Below are 22339 nucleotides of genomic sequence, written 5' to 3'. Positions count from 1 at the left end.
ATTAGCCTTCTCATCATGGGAGAAACTTAGGTCAAACATGTTGGGAATCTCCTATAGGAGATCATTGCTCTTTAGGCTGAAGGCTTGTGTGAAAAATTTACTCAAAGGGCAAGATCCATGATTGTGCCAGCAAATACAACAATACTCCCTTCCCTCCCCTTGTGTCCCCAATTTCTCTCCAGGGGGTTCCCCAGCCCTGTAGAGAAAGGGAATGTTTAGATAAGCATAAGTCTGTTGCATAGGCAAGACACCATGATTTAACACCCAAAGTGTTAAACCTAACAAAACTTTGTCATTTCCACTGAAATATAAAAGTTGGTAGAAATAAGAACAATTTTCAGATATTTATGCCCCGTAATGGATTGGATGATTCTGTTCTAACCTGTCCTATTCAATGCGCTTCTTCATAATGAATAGAACATACTCTTAGAATCATTAAAAAATTGTCCAGTAGCACCTTAGAGACCAACTAAGTTCTGGGTATAAGCTTTTGTGTGCATGCACACTTCTTCAGATACACTGAAACAGAAGTCACCAGACCCTTATATATAGTGAGAGGGTGGGGTTTTTCTCAGGAGGGTATAGTGAGAGGGTGGGGTTTTTCTGAGTCACCCTGACTCAGTGGGTATGGAAAACCTGTTGATGACTGTAATTAATCCTACTTAGTTGGTCTCTAAGGTGCTAGTGGAGAATTTTTTATCTTTTTATTTATTTATTTCGACTGCGTCAGACCAACACGGCTACCTACCTGAATCTTAGAATCATATTATTAGAAACATGTCAACCATGGGATGTGGAATTAGTTAGATCAAGTCTAAGTCAGAGACGGTTTTGTGTGTAATGGAATGTAATTAAACATGTTTCCACTGGGTACCTGAACTGTTATTCAAAGACAGAGAACATGCATAAAATCAGGCAATAAGAAAGATTATAAAGTCTCTGGGCACAGATTACATTTATATCGTGTCCTTTACATCACCTAGCCTTTTGTACAACAAATGGAAGCAACGTAACATCATTCAGCAGTGATAAATGTTGATAGGAAAGCAATATTAAAAAGCATTTATAGAAGCTGTAGGAATCATGAGATGGTTGCAACATACTGTTACAAATCTTGAGTTTATAGCGTGTTCTCATAATCTGCTGGAATCAAGCCGGTCCAACCTTATTTCTTACCCCTCTTTCCAGAAGCATATCTCTGAAATGGGTAATACGTTCTTCCAATGGAAGTATAATCTGATCTTCAGAGGCTTTCACATTTTTCTCTTCGACCTTGTCTAGCCCAGCGTTCTCAGGATCTTCCAGTCTTAAATAATGCAAGTAATATGCAGGATGGAATAAATTTTTAACGCTCAATTATCTTTAAAAACTCAGCAGGAACTAGAAAAATAAAAGCAGCAACTTGTTGCACAGAGTGTTCTTGTATTAACTTATTTTTGTCTAAGTTTAAAGATATGCAGCTAGCGTGTTCTTCACCTCATTCTTTAGAGGCATTAAAAACAGACTTTCCCAACATGGTGCCCTCCAAACATTTTGAGCTACAGTTCTCATCAACCATGCTGGAAGGGGCTGAGTGAAGTTATAGTTCAAAACATCTTGAGGGCACAAGGCTGAGAGGCTCCATAAAGGATGCCTTTATTGGAGCTGAGAGTTCAGATGGCACACTGTTAGGACTGTTTTACTGGGGGATAGTCCTTACTTGGATGTTCAGCTTTATCTGGAGAAAAACTCCTACCTTGCTCTATTTAGGATAGAGTGTGTTCTCAACTTCTAGATTGGGGGAAAGCTCTGAAGTGATGTGGCACCAGATTTTGATTTGTGGGAAAGCCACTTCTGCCCCACGGAGGAGGTGAGGTTGAGGGCTTCACGGCCCCAACACGGGCGCGGTGGCTGGAGCCCAGCACCTGCGCAATTGGGGGGATTCCTGGCCATGTCATCCCCTGGTCAGCCAATTGGCTGGCTGAGGGGGCGTGGCCTGCCCTTTTTAAGGCAGGACGAGGCCGGGGATCTCCCTCTTTGCCGCCAGTCAGCTGTTCCTGCTTTCCGCACCCTACTGCCCTATAAGGTTTTTGTTCCTTGACTTTGCTATGGACCTTGGTTGGTCGCCGTTGAGGGGCCTGCTGGGAATTTTTCCACTTGGAAAATTGGCACCAGCCACTTGGTTTTCACCTACCTCGTAGCAAATCATCACAACTTTCTTGGTATTGGCAGTTAGGCAATGGTCTTGTTCTGTCGATGGAAGAGGGGAGGTAGCGCCATCACCTGTCCCACATATTGAAGAGTAGTCTGATAAAGGATTCTGGGGGGCGTGGCCCTGTCCGAAGCCTGGGGAGGTGAGGGCCTAAGGCACGCCCCCTAGCGGTCACCCCAAGGGAGTTCCTAGTTGATGTGCATCAGCAGGACTCCCCCTACTGGTGGTTAACCCTTCCCGGACTTCAAGCGGACGGGCTGAAGTCAGATATAGTTGGTTAGGACCAATGCCTAAGCCAATACTGCTCATCACCAGTAACCAATAAATTTGTGGCCTTATTTATCCCATTAACCTTAATAATTGTGTCATGTGTCATTATTTCCACGGGGGGGGGGGGGGGGGCGAGAACTCGCCACTCAAAGATGTCTTATTCTGAGCGCCTTTTGAATGATGCATCTTCTCAAGATATTTACATGTATACATTTCCTACTTAGATGTGATAGGGCTTTAAAGTCAGAGAAGTGATATTTGTTATCTCTTTTTACAAACAGCTTCCTTTATTACCCACTGTGCTTACTATACGCTTAGTCAGGAAAGGAAACAGGAAACAGTGTTTTAACACTTGTTAATTGCTTGCCTATGTATTCCCACCAAGCCATTAGAAGCAAGAACCTCTAACTTTCCCTTCTAAAATACTTTCTATCTGTCACTTTCTACACAGCAGTAGATTAATAAAAGGGCTAACAGGACCTGGCTTCTTCAGTGCTAACCAGAGACAACTGGCAACCCATTGTATTTCATGTCATCTACAATGTGCAAGAATTGTTTGCAGGGTGACTAAAATGGTTGCTAGTTTTATTATATGTGTGCTATGTAAATTATAAGGGCTAGTTCCTTGGGCAGATTGGAACTCTGCCATCTCAGCACTGAAGAAGCTCCTACAGAAGTTCCTCCAGTGAAATAAATGGAGATGCTCACATGCTCAAGAGATACATTATTCACCTGATGCGGGTGGCGCTGTGGTCTAAACCACCGAGCCTCTTGGGCTTGCCAGTCATAAGGTCAGCAGTTCAAATCCGCACAATGGGGTGAGCTCCCGTTGCTTTGTCCCAGCTCCTGCCAACCTAGCAGTTTGAAAGCACGCCAGTGCAAGTAGATAAATAGGTACCGTTGTGGCGGGAAGGTAAACTGTGATTCCATGTGCTCTGGTTTCCATCACAGTGTTCTGTGTGCCAAAAGCAGTTTAGTCATGCCGGCCACATGACCTGGAAAACCTGTCTATGGACAAATGCCGGCTCCCTCACCCTAAAAGTGGAGATGAGCGCTGCACCTCATAGTCGAATGCGACTGGACTTAACTGTCCAGGGGTCCTTTACCTTACCTTTACCTATTCTGCATCTAAGTCTCTAGAATGGGGAACAAAACTATAAGGGACATAGGTTAACATTATTCTGGCATTCTTGCTACACAATCAGTGGTTTAAATATATTGTAGTTCCAGTAATATCTGTTGTAGAAACTTTCAGAAAAGAGATTATTCTCTCTGACAAAACCAAGCTGAAGTCAACTAACTACATTTGCACCTGATTAGAAACTTTTAGCCATTGGACATAAGCATGATTTTATTCTCGAAAGGTTCTAAATGGTTCAGCTGAAATGGGAAATGTTAAAATCTTTCAGCTAATAAATTCCATTACCCAGTAAAGCAATATGAGTCCTAACATTATTTTCCTTGCCATCAATAATTGCATTATACAAATTCACTCTTAAATTATACTAAAATGGGTATTGCATGATGTTAGTAGCTCCAAAGGCATCAAATTGTCACTCTTCATATAATAGTGACTTCGATATTATATTAGCCATTCTCATTCTCCCGAAATTATCCTATTCTGTAATATGATCTATAAAGCTTCCAGTCCAATTTCTGGTAACCAAAAATAATTTTTTTCCCCAGAGAAATGGGTGGAAACCCAGAAAGCTATTTCACTAACGAAGATGCTCTCTGGCTGCCTCTTTTTTAGTACAGTTAATTAAAAATGACGCAAATAATGATGAGCATTACTGTTCCCAACCCTAATCCTGTGGAAAACCATCGAATTATATTTTAATTTGATCCTGGCTTGTTTTTAGGAAGTAATTTAATCATTGTTTGATTTTATACCAATGTTATAGATTTGATGTTAGCCGCCCTGAGCCCAGTTTTGGTCGGGGAGGGCGGGATACAAATAAAGGTTTATTATTAAGAGACTAGGGCCCTGTGAGATTTGACATCTTTCCGCAGGGCCTGCAAGACAGAGCTGTTCCACCAGACCTTTGGTCAGGGTTGAGCCTGACTCATTTTCTCTTCGTACAAGAACAAGCACGAAGGAGGTTCCCAGCTTGCTCTTAGGTCCTTATAATATCAGTGAAAACAGTTGGTCTTGGAGAGTATTAACCGCTTCCAGTTTTAACGTGAAGATTGCCACTTGTCCAGTTTTAATTTTAATTGGTTGAATTAATTGTGGGATGTATCTTAATTCATTGATCGCTTGTATTATGCATATCGTCTTATTTATATGATGTTAGCCACTCTGAGCCTGGCTTTGGTCGGGGAGGGCGGGATACAAATAAATATTACTATTTCTAGGTTAGCGGAGTCTGTAACCTGAAGTGTATGTAACCCAAGGTACCACTGTATATCAAAATGTAGTATGATTCATACAGCTATTATTTTTCTCAAAAATGTATTACCCCCAAAGAACAAGTTCTATTCCTGATTTGGCCAAGATACTGTTTCAACAAATTGCTTTTATATTGTAAACTGCCTTGGATGAAGGGTGGCATAAAAAATTAATAAGCAAACAAATAAAATACAAAAGCCCATTAAAATTTCTACTAGACAGATATTCTGCGGGCACAGTTTACAAACTAAGCTGCAGAGGAAAGTTTAGGATGGCTTTCAATTAAGTTCTTTGCAGACTAAGCCCACTGAAATTAATGAACATGACTAAGTTAGCTCTAATAATTTCAACAGCTCTACTCTGAGTAAAACTTTGTTGAATTCCTCCCTTAATCCATGCAGATAAACACCTCTGCTATGGTTGGGTTTAATTTTAATTAAAATAATTTAAATTTAAAATAAGGACTTGAAATTATTCATATAGTCAAAGTCCATTTTGGCATCTTCAGCAAAGGTTACTTCATGGATCTCATGATAGAAAAAATATTACTTACTTATTTCTCTTTGTTTTAGTACTGTGATCATCATTTAAATCTTCTGCATAAGAGCCATCACTTTTATCTGCTAAAAGTAAAAAAAAAAAAAGTAGTTAGACAAATTACAAACTTTACATTAGACTAACCAGCTAATAATTGTTTAGCTTTAGCTTTTCCTAAAGTCTATTCAATTTCTAAAGATGTGTCCATTTATCTGGTAGTTTGGAGTTACCTTAGAACACTAGAGTTCCTGATAGATTTAGAATGATTTTAGAACAACAACATACGGCAATTTCTTGTTTTGATCTTCACACTTTTTATTTAATACTCCTTTTTTAAAATGAAAGGTTGTCATTTCACATTTGGATAATAAATAAAAAGAAAAATATGTTCATTTTATTGCTGACAAGTTGAAAAATTTGATAGAAGCTCCTTTCTGCCAGAAGTATCGGTGGTATTCTTACTCAAATGTAGGGGAACTATAAAGCTTCTCTGTCATTAAACTTGACACACTGTATTGCAATCAAAAACATGCAGACATTACTGTCTCTCAAATTTAGAGGATAGCCCAAAGAAATGATCGATTCCTGTTTTGGCATAGATATTGTCTAACAAATTACAGTGGGATGTGGCTGTTTTTCAGAAGAAGTGTGATGTTTATGATCCCATTATCTATTTCTGCAATTCTGAAGCACTTTATCTTTTCTGCATATAAAGCACCACACTCTGAATAAAAATGAACTGGAGACAAACTCCAGCTCAGTTCAGTGTGACTTGCAATTTCTAGTGTGTCTTCTAAAGTCAACATGATTTCTGATAAGCAGCACAACACTTTTATTGAGGGGAAGGGTGAAATACTCCTATATGCCATCCATTTTGAATATTTAAATATGAGGTTGGTCTATGATGAGAGAGGGAGTCATAGAATTATTACAATTAAGTGTGTAAGAGAACTTTAAAAGTGTTCTCCCCAATCCAACTAGGGACTGTATCTATAGGCGCAAGGGCCCTCAAAGGTCATCTACTCTTTGTGGACACATGGAATACATTGTGAAGCTGTCCCTAAAAGGTGGACACTCCAGCTGCTTTTTAAAAACCTCTAACAAATAATAGCCTACCATCTTTAGAGGCAGACAGTTCTACCATCCAACAGATAGTACCACCAGGAAGTTCTTCTTCATTGTTTCAACATAAAGTCCAATTTCTTGCAACTCTGAACCCAAATGTTTTCAACTCTCTGGAGCAGCAGAAAAGGTTGTCGGTCAGGTTGTTGTGTGAAACACCCAGGCATCGCATCTGTGCTGGTTCAATGCAGCTATCAGGCCATGTTCAAGGTCTTGTTACTCTAAAGCCTGGAGCAACTTGGGTCCAGGTTAGCTGAAAAACTGTCTGTCCTTGAATAGAGTTTAGAACACTTATGGTGAATTTTTATTCGTGGCACCACACCCTATACAGTACCACAGGGTGGTGACTCAAAAATGGGTGTTTTCCAACATTGCCCCTGCATTATAGAATGCCCTTCCCCCTGTCAAACATGAAGCATCAGCCAACAGTTACTTCTCTCAACTTGATGAGTCATCTTTTTGCCTAAGTTTTTCCTGAGCTATAATATTGGACCCTGTTTTTACTGAATTCCCATTTTTACCTGGTTTTATGATAATAGTTTTTAGGTTGCATCTGTCTTTATGGTAGTGCTTCTCTCTTTTCATGTTGCATTTCTATACACTGCTTAGAGATTTTTAAATACAAAATATTTCAGAAATGCTTTTAAATAAATGATGAATTTGCACCATCATCTACATGGCAGCCATTAAAGTATTTGAAGATTGCTATCATATCACCTCTTAGTAATCTCTTTTATAGGCAAGAAAACAGGCTTCCATATGACTATTCCTGCTTAGACTGCAATAATTCCCTGACCTGATATAGCGGTCAAGTCCACACATACGCACAAGCCTCCTTTAAACATTGAAATACTGGCAATCAGCTGTTTGGGTGGAATATTCAGCTGACTGGCAGGACTCCAAGTTTGTTTGTTTTTTACCCTCAGCCCCAGCTGCTACACATGTGATCTATTAAATCAGAGTCAGGAAATGTGACTTTAAGGTCTATGCTCACATTTTATTTCAGTCATTTTGTCCTTAATGCTGTATTCTGTACTATGCTAAACTCACTCTTACAGGTTCAACCTATTCTGTCAGAAAATAGGAAGTGAATTGTTTTATTTAGTTCAGAGTCTTGGTCACATCGTATATCAATTTTTCGAAGTAGGCTGCTAAAGAAATGAATCAAGGAACACTCATGCCCACATAAAACCAAACTGAACAAAATTACATTTCTTACTACCCCAGGACAATTTGCTATAATATTGCAATGGCTGAAGACCAAGGGTGCTTCCAGATGGAACTGTAACATCGCAAATGGGTCATTCGGGTATTGCAAACAGGACACTGGCAAAATGATTTTTGGGGGGAGAGTTTTGTTTATGTAAAGGGGAAAACCTGATTGAATGAGAAAAGAAATACAGGTTGGCATTTTCATGTGGGTGTGGCAAAAATCTGACATGCATGAGTAGCACCGACTCCACCATAAATACCCACCTGGGAGCAACCTGAACAGGGGAGGGGAGGTTGGGCTGGCTGCAGTTATATCCACTCTGCTTGACAACATAGTAATTTGTGAGGAATCAGATATGAATGCTGTATAACAAGGCACACATAAATGCACAGTAAAGCTGGGTACTATTAGTACCCAGTAGGGACTGGTAAGACAGCATATGGGTGGGTCACTTGGAGGGGGGGGAGTGTGGGCAACTTGGCACTGTGAAAGGCAGCATCAATCTGATGCTCCTGCTGTGACACACCACACCTCTGAGCACCCTGTGACTTTCCTCCTACCTGTCCCTCTAGGCAACTGCCAACCACCCACAATATTGTGAAGCCAGGAGAACAACAGGGTCCCCACCTGCACAGCTTCACTGGCTGGTGCTCACAATACCAATAATAAGATAACATGCAACCTGTTCTGTTGAGGGAGGTCCTTGCATGCAAGAGACTGAATGTGGCCCAGGTGTGGAACCATGGACACTCCTTAAGAATGCACACTTCACTGAAGTTATCTGCAGACATTCTGCCTGGGATTATTTTAGCAGCAATTTCCTAGTAGCTGAAAAATTACGGTAGGTAAAATTAATCCCTGCAGCCTTCTAACAGAGATTGTTCTAGCTCTGATGAAACTCCTCTCCCTCTCTGAACTGGGCCAGCATGTTTAAGGGAGCAGCTGCATACCCTTCCCACAGCCACCCAGCATGTCCCATACTGTATAAGTAGTCTGGTTGAATGCATACCAAAAAGCCAGCATTCTGTTCTCACAGTGGCTAGCCAGGTGTCTATGGGAAGCCCATATGCAAGGCATGGGCGCAATAGCCTTCTCCCACTTGCAATCCTTAGCAACTGGCACTGAGAGGCTTAGAGCATCTGATACTTGAGGTTATGAGCAGCCATCATAACAAGTAATCATTGATAGCCTTATCTTCTAAAAATTTGTCTAAGCATTCTGCTGATGGACTTTTAACCTTCTTGAAACAAAAATAGACCTAACCTATAATAAAATATGTAATACCATACTTGATGCTTATCAAAAGAGTATATATATATATATATATATATATATATATATATATATATATAAACTATTAGGAATTAGTAGTGCAAACAAAGTATTATCTTTCTCTTAAAGAAGACACAAGTTCTTTAAGTGATTTTAAGCCACAGAAGAACCTGTTAGAAAGACTTATCTCAGTTAAGCTGTCACAAGTTAGCAGGCATCTGAGATGGAACATCTCTAAAACCTTTTAGCACCCCATAGGCCTCTCTGAGCTCACTAGAAAAATCGAAGCAGGGATAGACTTTAAAGCTATTTGTCTCTGTGTGAGAATAGATAGCTTGGATAAAGAGCATATGGAAAGCAAGCAGTTTCAAAAAAGGCACCAAAACCATCCACTTTCTGGAAGTAAACAGAGCTGGGAAACACAATGACTAACAGCAATACAAGAAATATACACAAGGGTCAGCTCTATACTTTATTCAAAACCAAACACAAGATCTATTCCTGAAAAGGATAGGGCAAGACTGTATTGTTAAATTGGCCATAAATGTGTTTATTAATGCTGAAGCTGACTTAGTGCCAGATCAAGCTATTAGATTCTACTGAGTTCACATAAAAGTGAAGCTGATAAAGAAGAATGACAAAGGGAAATGAAAAGCATCTGAAACTTTAGGTTAGGAAACAACTCCACTTTAACCCCAGATCCTGTTTTAACAGTTGAGTTCTAGGGATGCTGAATGAGAATTTGTATAAGAGGAAAACCATTTCATGAATTCCTAAGTTTCTAGCTCTCTCCAGAGCACAATCCACTGGGGAGTTCTCCTGTGTGAGCTCCAATGAGTGAATGGGAGCTCCATCTGAAATATACGTTTAAACCAGTATTCTACAACTGTAAACAGTCATGGCTTCCCACAAAGAATCTTGGCACCTATAGTTTGCTAAGGCTGCTGAGAGATGTTAGGAGACTCCTGTTCCCTGCACAGAGCTACAATTACATGAATGATTGAACAACCAAGCCCTCTTCCCAGGGAATTCTGGAAATTGTAGCTCTGTGAATGGAATAGGGGTCTCCTAACAACTCTTGGCACCCTTAACAAGATATAGTTCCCAGGATGCTTCGAGGGAGAGGTGCCATTTTCTCCAGTTGATTGAGGGGGCCCAATGTGCCATCCTGATGTCATGCACGTGACATCACGCAACATCTTGATGTCATGTTTACATCATCTTGAGGAGCCAGGGGGTGTTGCTGAACACCCTCTGAACATTGAGGGAGACAGGTCTCCTCAAAAACAATATGGGGGTGAAACTGTCAGCCCCTAGGAACTGGCACATACACATAGTTGGAGACTATGGCTGTTACAGTGGTATCATAGTGATTTCAATGTATAGTGCAGGTGGGGTCAAGTGTTCAGCACACTTGGAATCAATTGCACTTCAACATCCAAGTAAAAATGCTTCAGCTGTGGTGTTAAGGTAAAAGGTCAATTTGACCATGAGGATAATTGCCTCAGCACACTGATTCCTCCCTACCCCGTATTCTATCAATGGCATTATTATACCATTTCTACTTGTTTCTGCTGTTAAATTCCCAGGAACAAATCACTCAGCCCAAGCCCAATCAGCTTTTTAATCTGTTAGCAAAGGCTCTTTCTCAACAGCTGCCACCTGTCTATCTTTAATTCTGTCAGGGATATATAGGCAGCCTTGGACAGAAAGTTCCAAAAAAAAGTGGAGCCTTTTCAGAAAAGCATGTAAGCAAGCAATCTCGAGAAGCCTCTTTCCTAAAACGTGGGTGAAATACTGATGCCTGATTAGACACAGCATTTCTTTAAAAAGGTGGCTTCTTATAATGGAGACAGAGTCAACAATTTACAAGGAAAACCCTGCAACAAAAGATAAGGTTGCTTAGCCAGATAACTTACTATCTTACACTTACATCTTTCCCCCCATCATGGAATTCACAGAACGTGCACATGTTCTACTTAACATAAGCAAAGTGGTAGTCTCATATGCTTTCAGACCATGTCCAGTTTGGAAAACATCTAGTGCAAAAACTACACCGAATTCAAAAGAGCTTTTGTTCAAGCTTTGTTTCATAAAGTTCCCCATGACTGTGGCTGCATGGTTAGCGGGCTTCCCAATTCTGGAGAAACCACTCCTATTGTCCCTATTCAACCAATAGGTAAAAAGTATTAAGGGCACCTCCTAGGCCTGCCTGCCTCTTAAAGGGCGGCGGCAGGGGAGGGACAATCAAAATCCATCATGATTGGGAAAGGGTGTCCGCCTAACCCTAGAGACATGAACCAAGCAAAATCTGGGATGGACCAGCAAAGGCAAGACTTTGAAAAGTCAATTATACAAGGTTATGCTAGTATGAGGTCACCACTCCTTAGCTAATGAAGGTGAACCATCAGGTAGACCAGGAAGTTGAGTCTTTCCACTGGATGCCACTTAAGAGTAATCTTATTATCAGGAATTAAGACTCCTAAAAGTCGACCTTTTTGTTTTGGCGGTCAAAAAGATCAGAAAGAAGACCCTGGACAATATAGCAGTGAACTGTAAGACCATTATTTGTGGTGTGACACCCCTTTTGCTTCTATTTATTGTTGATTCAGATTTGTCATGGCCAATGGCTAGTACAATAAAGTTATTTGGATTGGATTATTGGGAATTAGGGAATTCTTGAGGGGATTAGAGGATCTAGCAGGGCCTAGGGCTCTCTAGCTCTGAATCTCCTGAATCAGAAGGTTGAACTAGATGGCTTACATGGCCCCATCCAACACTACAATTCTATGAATGAGTAGCACATAAGCAAGCAGGAAGACAAGTCTAAAGTGGACTCCCCCCCCCCCCACCTTCCCCAGTATTGTCTGTTTTGACTGGCAGCAGTTCTTCAGGATCTCAGGCAGAGGTCTTGCATTTCATTTCTGATCCTTAACCCTTCTTTTTAGAAGGAACAGAATGCGAGATGCATTGCACTGAAAAGCATAATGCAGACCCATGAAATGAACTTATGATACCTTCATGAATATCAGTGAGCATAAATTGTTACAAAATGTGCAATATTTTTAATTATTTTCATTCATGCATTCATTTCAAACACATTTGATTTCATGCAGGAAGAGATGCTATTAACCTATAATGTTCTGATAACTATGGTTAGTCTCACTTTTGTCCACCGCGGCAGTCTAATTAAAGTTGTAATAACACCACAATTCAGTTCAATGGGACACTTAAAATGTAGTTTATTTGGGCTGTTTATCTTGTGAGTTAAAGGGTGCACTGATCATTTTTCTGGCTTTATCTTTGTTATGAAATATACTAATAAGAACTGTAGCTGCAGTTGGCATGGGAAAATGGCCTGGTTATATCCCCCCCCCCCCTTATTTCAAGAAAAACATAGGACAGAGCCATTTCTTTCCCCCACCAATTATGCTTATTTATTTATATATTGCTATACATACACCTTCGGTTCTGGACCCACTTGGTTCTGCTCTGAACCATCAATTCCCAGTTGATCTTCATCTCTTGCTTCCATCCATGACCAGCACCAAGCCCCAAGATCTTAACTCCAAGCCCTATTGTCAGCTCTCACTGGAGCAGGTCTTGGGCTCTTGTCAGTGCCCTCCCTGCTAGAATGTGGTCCCCGTGGCAATTCCATGCCAAGGCTTTATGTATAACATGCTTTGCACCCAACCTGTTGCCAGAATGTTTGGTTTTCTGACACGGTAAGCCTAGCTACAGTGCAAACAAACAGCTCCATAAAAGTTATCTTGAATGTGTGTGGGGTTTTTTTTTTTGGGGGGGGGGAGTTTGCATTCTCTGAGGGCGGTGCAGTGGGGATATTTTTTATGATGATGTTGAAGAAAATGGGGAAGTCCATGCATAGTGACTCTGTTACTATATTGAATTTCCTTATGAGCATAGCTAGTAATAAGCAACAATTTGAGTCCACCTCTTATGTGATCATCAGACAGAACAAATTAAGAACTTTGTCCTTGAAACAACTGTTGAAACATAAATGAACAGAGGTTTTGCACGAGCACTGCTGTTACATGAAATATTCTATATATCTACAATAAGGTTAAAGTAAAGGTAAAGGTACCCCTGCGCGTACGGGCCAGTCTTGACAGACTCTGGGGTTGTGCGCCCATCTCACTTAAGAGGCCAGGGGCCAGCGCTGTCCGGAGACACTTCCGGGTCACGTGGCCAGCGTGACATCGCTGCTCTGGCGAGCCAGAGCCGCACACGGAAACGCCGTTTACCTTCCCGCTGGTAAGCGGTCCCTATTTATCTACTTGCACCCGGAGGTGCTTTCGAACTGCTAGGTTGGCAGGCGCTGGGACCGAGCAGCGGGAGCGCACCCCGCCGCAGGGATTCGAACCGCAGACCTTTCGATCGGCAAGCCCTAGGCGCTGAGGCTTTAACCCACAACGCCACCTGCGTCCCATGACAATAAGGTTACTTATCCTTATTTCATACCTTGCCTTAGATAAAATATTCATACTAGAAACAGTATCAATCCTGGTTATTGCTGTTTCAAATACCCTCCAGAAAGGACATATTTTCATGATTTCAATTAATGTTCAAAAGGGGATTGAAATATATTGTTCTAATGTCACTGTGGGTATACCTCACTTAAGCCAGCATAGCTGCACATAAATGTTATAGCATCTCCTTGTAGGATTAATATGAGTGATTTCATATCAATCATCATAAGAAATAATAATAATAGCAAATAGATATATAAGAACTTAATATAAAATGACTTTTCTTCTTCTGATCTATAAATAGTGTCTTTGGGGAAAGCTTTAGCTCATTAGTAGTCTTTGACTAATTAAACAATCTATGGCCTTTTAAACTGTGGGGTAGCATTGTAGTTGTTTGTTACTACATTGTGCATTTCTGTTCTTATATTGTAAACTGCCCTGAGCTCCACGGGTGAAGGATGGTACAGGCAGCAACCATTTTGCATGGGAGTTCCGTTCCCGGCTCCCGCTTGCATCAACAGAACACGTATAAGCATGCCTTGCCCCATTCCACCCCGCTCCACCTCTGTTCCGCCCCAGTTCTGCCTCCTTCCAGGTCCAAAAGGACCCACACGTCAACGATCGCATGACAATTGGACGCACCTAATATGGTTGCCACCTGTATAGAAATTTAATAAATAATCATGGTCGTATAGCAGAGTACATGCCTTGCAGCCAGAAGATCACCAGGGGACTTTGGGCAAGATCCCTGTCTGAAACCCCAAAGTGCTGTTACCAGTCAGTTCAGATGGATCACTATGAGGAAACTTCCTATGCAGCCATAGGATTTTCTGCCTGCCTGGGGCTTGCAGCTCACACACGAACTATGTTTGACTTGGTGACTGACAAGTTGTGCAGGCTGCTTGGTCATCCTGGAATAAGCTCTAAATGAAAGTTGCATCTTGGTTGCATAAGCGCAACAAGGAAAATATGTATGCTCGAAGGTATTTCCTTCCTAGCAAAAGATGAGCGAGCACTGCTGATTTGCCCACCAGTACTAGACTTTAAAAATATTGCATCAATACACACACAGACACATACATATATAGAAGACATACAATTTAAAATATATCTGAGCTCAGCAGCAATAATTCTTTCTTAGTGCCAAGGATGTCTTTAAGAAGTCTCCGGTGTCTGAAGATTGACTAACAATACCATGTTTTGGACGGAAGTACCTACATTTCTGCCAAATCTTCCATCATTCCAGCGAGATGGATCTTTGAGATTTGTTTCCTACAGCTGGGTTAAATAATCATTTATTACAGGACAGCTCCCCTGGGCAGCATAGTCAATAAAACATTTGGATAAAACAAGCTACGCTGGGGCATTTCTGATAAGAACAAATGAAATATAACTGCATGGAAGACAAAAGAAGGCAGATTTGAGCTAACATCTCAAGTCTAATTGCATTTTGGCAGAAGTGAAACCCGCCAGGCCTGCTTCCATTTAAACATGTTTAGGGTCAGGTTTTTAAAATAGGTTGACATATTTCTATGTTGCCTTTTGGTCCACAAAGGAGTTTACAGAAATATATATTTTAATAAAATAAACTTTGATTTTTAAAATCCAGAATTATAAATAATATAGAGGAGTGACATCTGGTACAATGAAAATACATTAAAAGCTTAGAGGAATAAAACTGTCTTAACTACCTAGCTAGAAATCATGAATGCCATTCTAACCTCTCTTGACACAAAGTTTCACAAGTGGGGCACTGCCACCAAAGAGGCTCTATCTCAAGTTTCCTTCAACCACCCTTCTCTTGGTGGTAGTAAGGTCTCCATAGATTATCATAATTGATAAGAAGGTCCACGTAGGAGGAGGCATTTCTTCATTTAACCTGGTCCCAAGCCATTTGGGGTACTCCAGTAATAACCAGCAATTTAAATATTAAACCTTTTAGTGTAAATCAGAACTGATGAAGAGACCATTCAAAGATCAGATGCTGAACTAACACAAGATCAACATTCAAGTTACGATCATTTGACATTCAACTTTGCTTATTTCATGGCCATCATCTCAGATCTAAATAGACATCTTTTAAATTTAAATAGATGAAAATAATCACAGCATTAGTTACTTGCTGAAGTTTCCAGTTTGCGTTTATGAGGTGGGTCTTCAATGATTCTGTTAATATCACCACGATTCTTTAGATCCACAGGCTTCTCCCATACTGACAACTGCATTGTAGGGTTGAAGAAGAAGACTCGGTCATCTCCAGTCCAGACTATACACCTATTTCAATCAACAAACTAGGCTTAGAGAATCTCAAATACAGTGTGGGAAGAAAGATATTTCTTGCAGTGCTAATTCTAGTCTTATGCTGGCGTTCCCAGCCATGGTTCTCAAGAAAGTAGGCCTATGCATGGTGACCCCACCTGCTGCATTGCATTCCCATTATCTGGCCCGGCTGTGTAGATTCTCCTTGCAATTTGGAACAATGATTGCACACAGAGCTTTCATGTGTAAAAAACAGCTCCCCACTTCAGACCTTCTCCCTCCAATGTGTGGAGGGGAGCACAGTTGGGCAATATGGACACAAAGGAAGGGTTGGGCCAGTATGTACAGTTGAGGCCAGCAAGGTGCTGAACAGAATAGGACTTTGGTATTTCCCGTAAGTGAATGCATATTCCATCCATAGTTCTACATTCATGCGAAGCTGTTGGAGGCTGCTAACTTGTTCACATCAGTGCCATGGTGAAGGCTATTTAACCCTTACACCTTGGCCATTTTCCAAATAAATGTCACCTCCCCAGAGTTGCTGCTATCCCAAGAATGATAAATGCAATTTCCTCCTGCAGGGGAAAGGAAGCATTTTGGGGAGGACAAATTTGGTCATGGTAATGGTACACGGTGGCAAAAGCTGAACACTGCTGCCACCACCGTTGAACTAATAGGCAATCTGCCCACCATGACTACATTTTAGAAGATCTGCCATGGATTTGTCATGTATAGTTTGGCCCTTTAAAAAAATCCATATACCCAATAATGTATTTTTATACAAGCATGTCATGCAATAATAGGATATAAACTTTGCAAAAGCTGGCTCCCCAGCAGAGCTGTTGGAATAAATTTCATTGTTTCGTGACCCTGGTATATGTTAAGAAATCATCACTCACAATTATCAGCACATTTTCACAACTAGTAATTGTAATTGCCATAATAATAGGTTACTACTGCAACACAATATGGTAAAGAAAGAAATACTCTTTTTTTAAGGCCATGGTTCATTTCTAAATTGATGCAGGCTGGTGGGACAAAGGAGTCTCCAGCTGTTTTGCATGATGTATGCCATATATAATTAATCTACCAGCTATATTTATCAATCCATGCCAGGGCTGGATGGGGGTGGAACGAACAATAACCAAATATACATTGTACAGACATTTATAAGGGATTATAAGGGTAGGCATCACTAGATTCATTTTACTAACAACTGAAATGAATCTAATAGAGAACAAGCAGAATTTAGATAACAAAGTTAATTTTGGGATTAAAGCAGATTTCTAAAATTTGAACTTCAGAGTATGAATATAAGTGTCATTGGAAAAATATATATTAAACTTTCACTAAATGTTATTTTATTACCAATCATAAATACTCCACAGGGGCACCAAAAAACCCTTAAGCTCTTATCTGTATGGTAGGTGTCAGTTGGAGGAAGGACGCTAGATTTCAGAATGAAAGCTTGCATATAAATGAAAGATTAATAAAGATTAAGCAGTAGGAAGATGGAATTAGTTTTCACATAATAAATTAGGAGTAATTAAATTACAGCAAAATGTTACTGAAATTATTGGCAATACCTAATGGCTTTGGAAAGATATCTACTGGGCAATTTTCAAACATGTTATCTGTGATAAAGGATTTTTTCATCTCCAGATTAAAGAAGAAAATACTCAGTTTAAAATTATTGTTCCTGTTGAACTATGAATTGGATAAACATTTTTTCCTGTGATTTTTGTAATAATGTTCAAGGGAAATTTTATGATTGTTTTTGTGCATGTTTCGGAAGCATGGTTCTTAATTCCACTACCAGCCCTGTTAATCAGCTCAGAAACTGTAAGCACATCATTGACCAGGTTTTTAGCTCACAGTAGATCACACTGAAGTTGATAGAAAGCTTAAGAAGCAGAAAGCTAAAGTACTATAAATATCATGGCCATGGAAGCATGCACATTAAGGAGCCAGCATGTGATGTGAGAACAGGAGGATAAATCAGTACTTAATTGATTTAACATAAGACTAAACGTACTGTCTCAGTAAAATAAATATCTGGATTATATGAAGAATAATATCGAGTGCCACCAATGAATGCATAAACACTCATATTATTAGTGTCAGTAACAATCAGGGGCAGAGACCTCTGCATATGGCTTTCTATGGATGTTCTCATATACCAGTTAAGAATTTGTAAGCCTTTCCTCCCATGCCCTATAGCTAATCGAAACCATAGAGCTGCTATTAACCTTGAGTGGGGCTGGAACAGCATCCTGCCTGTCTCTTCACAACCAATGGGACAGTTTTGGACAAAGGAAAATGGCAGCCTCAGACAAATGAGCAGGCCTCACAAACTGCTTTGAATTAACAAATAACCGTAGGTGATCCTGATCACTGATCTTCCAAATCATCTCAAGATAAACCCTTCGTTCAGCTCAAAGCAAAGGGCTAAAACTGGAGAAACTCAAAAGAATGCTTGAGGAACTAAATATTGGCAAATTTCGACTTCCGGGTTGGCGCCATCGCCGAATGGCGGACTCCCTCCGAGCTCCGGAGGGAGCCTGCTCGGCAGGGGCTGGGTCCTACCGCGTCGGCGTCGCGGGGACCCTCAAAAACCATGGGAGCTGAAACCCATGGGCATGGTGACTCGGCGGGCACCGTTTGCGCCCCCCCAGCCCGTGAAGGAGCCTTTTTAAAGGCTGCGGAGCGGGTGCCAGGGGGTGGTGGTGGTGCTATGAGTCCTCCACTTCCCCTGCCGAGTGAAGCCGCATGCCATTTGGCGGAGAGCGCTGACTTCTTCAATTGAAAATTCGGATTAAAAGAACAACCCGTGAGTAATTGGAAACTGGACTTAAAAAAGGAAAAACTTTAAATTTTAAATTAGGAGCGAGCGGGGGAGGTGCAAAATGGAAGTCAGCCTCCCCCCTGTTGTAGAGGATTTAAAGCAAAGGTTTTAACAACTAAGATCGAGTGCTACCTAAGTTTGATAAAGCTATTAATTTCACGATGGAAAGCTATAAGATTGGGCTGGAGGAGAAAAGTAGATGTGAGCTAAAATGCAACCCCCCCCCCCCGGGACCGGGAGCGATCCGTGAGAGCGCCGGGAGAGGAGAAACAGAGGCTTTGACAGCTGTCAAAGGAGCTGTCAAAGCTGAAGAGTAAAAAGAGAACTTTGTTAGGAGGACTTTGCCGGTTACATTTGTTACAAATTAGATATAAATTGTTTAAGATAAGGAATAACAAGTTATTTTGACTGTTGGGTGGATCTGGAAGGAAACTGAGTAACTATAACCCCCCTAGAGGGGCTATGGGACACTACAAGTATTGTTGCCATGGAATTTGAACTGGATTTTTTATCTCCTGGGAAACTGCAGAAATGGAATACTATTTTGTCTACAGAGGTCTCTACACTAAAGGAGACAATAGACTTATCTATTGAAGAATGGAAGGGACTTGACGTAAAGTTTTGTTCCTGAATAACAAAGCCTCTGTAGGAGATTTTAGAAGCTTTTGGAATTGGAACATTTTTGCAGGAGAGCAGGAAATGAAACTAGAGAAAAATGAGGAGAGAGAACAACAAGAACAACATGAACAATAAGAATCGGACAAAAAAAAAATGGACTTTTTTGAGATAGAATTTCTTCCTAGACTGGACGCTTGAAACCAAAGATGATTAAAAAGATGGCAAAGACTATTTAAAAAGACAGCAAAGTGGATTTTTGAAGGATTTCGGCCTAGATGTGGGATCTCCAGGATGACAACAGGCATTGATGGACATTGGGGAACGCAACCGGGAAAGGGGGGAGGGAAATTTGGAATCCAAAGGGTGTTAAACTATACTTTATTCTTTTTTCTATCTTTTTTAAATTTTAATCTGTTCTGCATACTAAAGTGGGGAACTCGTGGAAGGGAGCGAGGTCGATTTTAGGGGAGGGAAAAACATTCTTAATATTGGGTTAATTGTAATAAGTTTAAAACTTGGGGTAAGAACTTGTTGAATTTATTTGAAAGAATTGGAATACAAAAGGGGGTGGGGTGGGGAAGTCCTGGAAAAATGTTAATAAAAATAAGATTATAGAATGGATGTTCTATTTTTTCATTTTTCTTTTTTGTCATATTTGAAAATGCTTAATAAATATTATTAAAAAAAATAATAAAAAAATAAATATTGGCAAATTTCAGCAAGAACTGAGCTGATCCACACCTCCCAAATGAACTAATGTGCACATCCGCTGGCTTTTGCACTTCCAGAATGTTCAGGTGCAATTCTTGACTTAAAAAATAAATAAATAAATAAATAAATAAATAAATAAATAAATATTATTTATACCCCGCCCATCTGGCTGGGTTTCCCCAGCCACTCTGGGTGGCCTTCAGTAAAATACTAAAATACAATAATTATTAATATTATCAAATATTAAAAACTTCCCTAAACAGGGCTGCCTTTAGATGTTTTCTAAAAGTCAGGTAGTTGTTTATTTCTTTGACATCTGATGGGAGGGTGTTCCACAGGGACTAAATCAAGATACATGTAAGAATGCAGCTTTAAAGAGAAAATATATTTAGAAATGCATATTTTGCAGGAAAAAGTAGGCATTTTAAAGTAGGACTTAAATAAATATGGGGGTTTTTTTGGTGCAGATTATTCTTTTCTAAATGCACAGATTAGTGCAGAAATGGGGGTATTAATGAACTTATGGGTGAACAGGGGCAAAAGTGCTTGAAATAGATTGATTCACCTATCCCTAGAACTATGAAGTGGCACAGCCTAACAGATCTATGAATACAAGAAATAGCTGGGCTTTCTTTTTTGCGGCGGGGGTGGGAAGGCTTGCAACTGTACTTATTATTGCTGATTTTATTGCTTGGCTTGTATTGTTCATTGTATTTTACGGTGAACTACCCTAGCAGCCCCTTAGAAGGAATATAAGGATATGAACTAAATGCATAAAATAAAAGCTAATAAATATTCAGAGCTGTAGATAAGTGTCCCAAATAAGATACAATTTCCAAGCAGTTAGAGATAAGGGTGGGCGAGCCCCCTGTGGATGGCATTGGAAATAAGCTGAGCCATGTTCCAAACAATCAGGAAACGGTCTAATTCATTTCCAAGCCAAGCCAAATTTTACCCCTGATCTGCATCCATTAAAACAGAAAGTGGGAAGAGGGCCCCCCAACTCCTGCAGAATGGTGAGGCAAGAAGATTCTTAGGACGGGTGGCCCATCCTGTTTTGCCACCTGAGGCACAATGGGAATGTGCCACTACCTGCCTACCCTCCCTGCCATCATGTCCCACTTCCCATTTTCATCATGGCCATTTCTTTTCTTTTCTTTCTTTTTTTGATCCATTTTTTGATGTTTCAATGCATGTACATAATATTTACATAGAACTTCGTATTTCTCATATTCATACATTCACATTTTCTATTACATTGTAAATCCACATTTAGTTTTTACTTAATTATTCCATGCTTTCCCCCCCTCATGACTCAAAGACTTCCCTCCATCCGTGCATGACTTCCTAGCTTTGTTTTAAGATTTATTATTGTGTTTGTACTGTGGTATTTACCATTATTCTTGTATTTCTATCTATATTGACTTTGTGAGATCAGTTGATTGATTGATCTCATGGCCATTTCTTTTCGCCTGCCCCGGGGCAACACTGTGCTAGAGGTGCCAACTCATGGGGCCCAAACTGCTTTGCCCCCCCATATCTTTGGGGAAGGGCCACTCCCCTCCCCAATGTCGAGGGGGCAAAGGAAGCCGAGCACAGAGCCGAGCACAGCACAGTTTCAATGGCTGGCTCCTCCTCCTCCTCCTGCCATGGAAGGAGGCCAAGCACAAGAGAGGAAGGCCACTGGCCATTGAAGCCGTGCAGCACTTGGCTCTGCACCCGGCTTACTCCTGATGATGTGACATCACATGCGCAGTATGGGAAAGAAGAAATAAAACTTTTGCAAACTACTTGAATAGGAAGCCGATGAACTAATTGTTTGGGAAGGGAGAGCAGCAGTATCTCATATCAAGCATGATAGCAAACTTAGCCATCTTCAAGGGTGACCATTTTGCACATTCTACTTTACTCTTTTGCTTTTGCAATGGAGGAATACACATGAAAGTAGAAGACAGCAGGCATTTATCTATTCACTGTCAGTGAGCTCAATGTAATATACATATACAATGTTTGCCTTGGAGCCAACACATTGAGTTCTGAGAGCTAATTCTAAACGAAAGAGGGAAACCCCCAGTCTTTTAAGTAGTGGGATGTTAAGAGATGCACAGGAGTAAAATCTTCTGAAGCCTTTTTGCCAATAAAATTCTTGATCATTTCCCTGTCCTGGAAATTTTGATCATTCCACAATTCATTCTCTCCTCTGTTTCTAAATTCCACTTCTCTGGTCTGCATTTCCAGTACCATGGATGAAAAGAGAATTGATTACCACCAAAAACACACATTCATTGTGTGGACTGTTACCACTGGGCTGGCTGAAGTTGAGGTATTTATTTAATAAAACCAAAGTAATAGCTAAAATAGAAATGGTCCTTTTCCACATCTAACTGAAAAACCCAGCAAGCCCCTCTGGAGAGGTGCTTAG

General features: G+C 40.5%; 1 protein-coding gene across 2 annotated transcripts in view; it reads right to left on the bottom strand.

Annotated features, from left to right (window-relative positions):
- Positions 1-22339, bottom strand: part of TCERG1L (transcription elongation regulator 1 like) — a 168867-nt gene that overhangs the window by 15505 nt on the left and 131023 nt on the right. Inside the window, exons 8-10 of one of the 2 annotated variants that reach the window (XM_079978432.1) lie at positions 15604-15758; positions 5407-5473; positions 1177-1306 (exon numbers count right to left, since the gene is read on the bottom strand). In XM_079978432.1, the coding sequence (XP_079834558.1) occupies positions 1177-1306; positions 5407-5473; positions 15604-15758 (352 nt within the window). Of the gene's footprint in view, positions 1-1176; positions 1307-5406; positions 5477-15603; positions 15759-22339 lie in introns of both variants that reach the window. The other variant, XM_079978431.1, reaches the window with a different exon arrangement.

The sequence above is a fragment of the Podarcis cretensis genome (genome assembly GCF_951804945.1).
Source record: "Podarcis cretensis genome assembly, chromosome: 5".
In the NCBI taxonomy this organism is placed as follows: Eukaryota; Metazoa; Chordata; class Lepidosauria; order Squamata; family Lacertidae; genus Podarcis; species Podarcis cretensis.
Note: the sequence above shows the minus strand (reverse complement) of the source record. Positions and strands in the feature narration are given on the sequence as shown.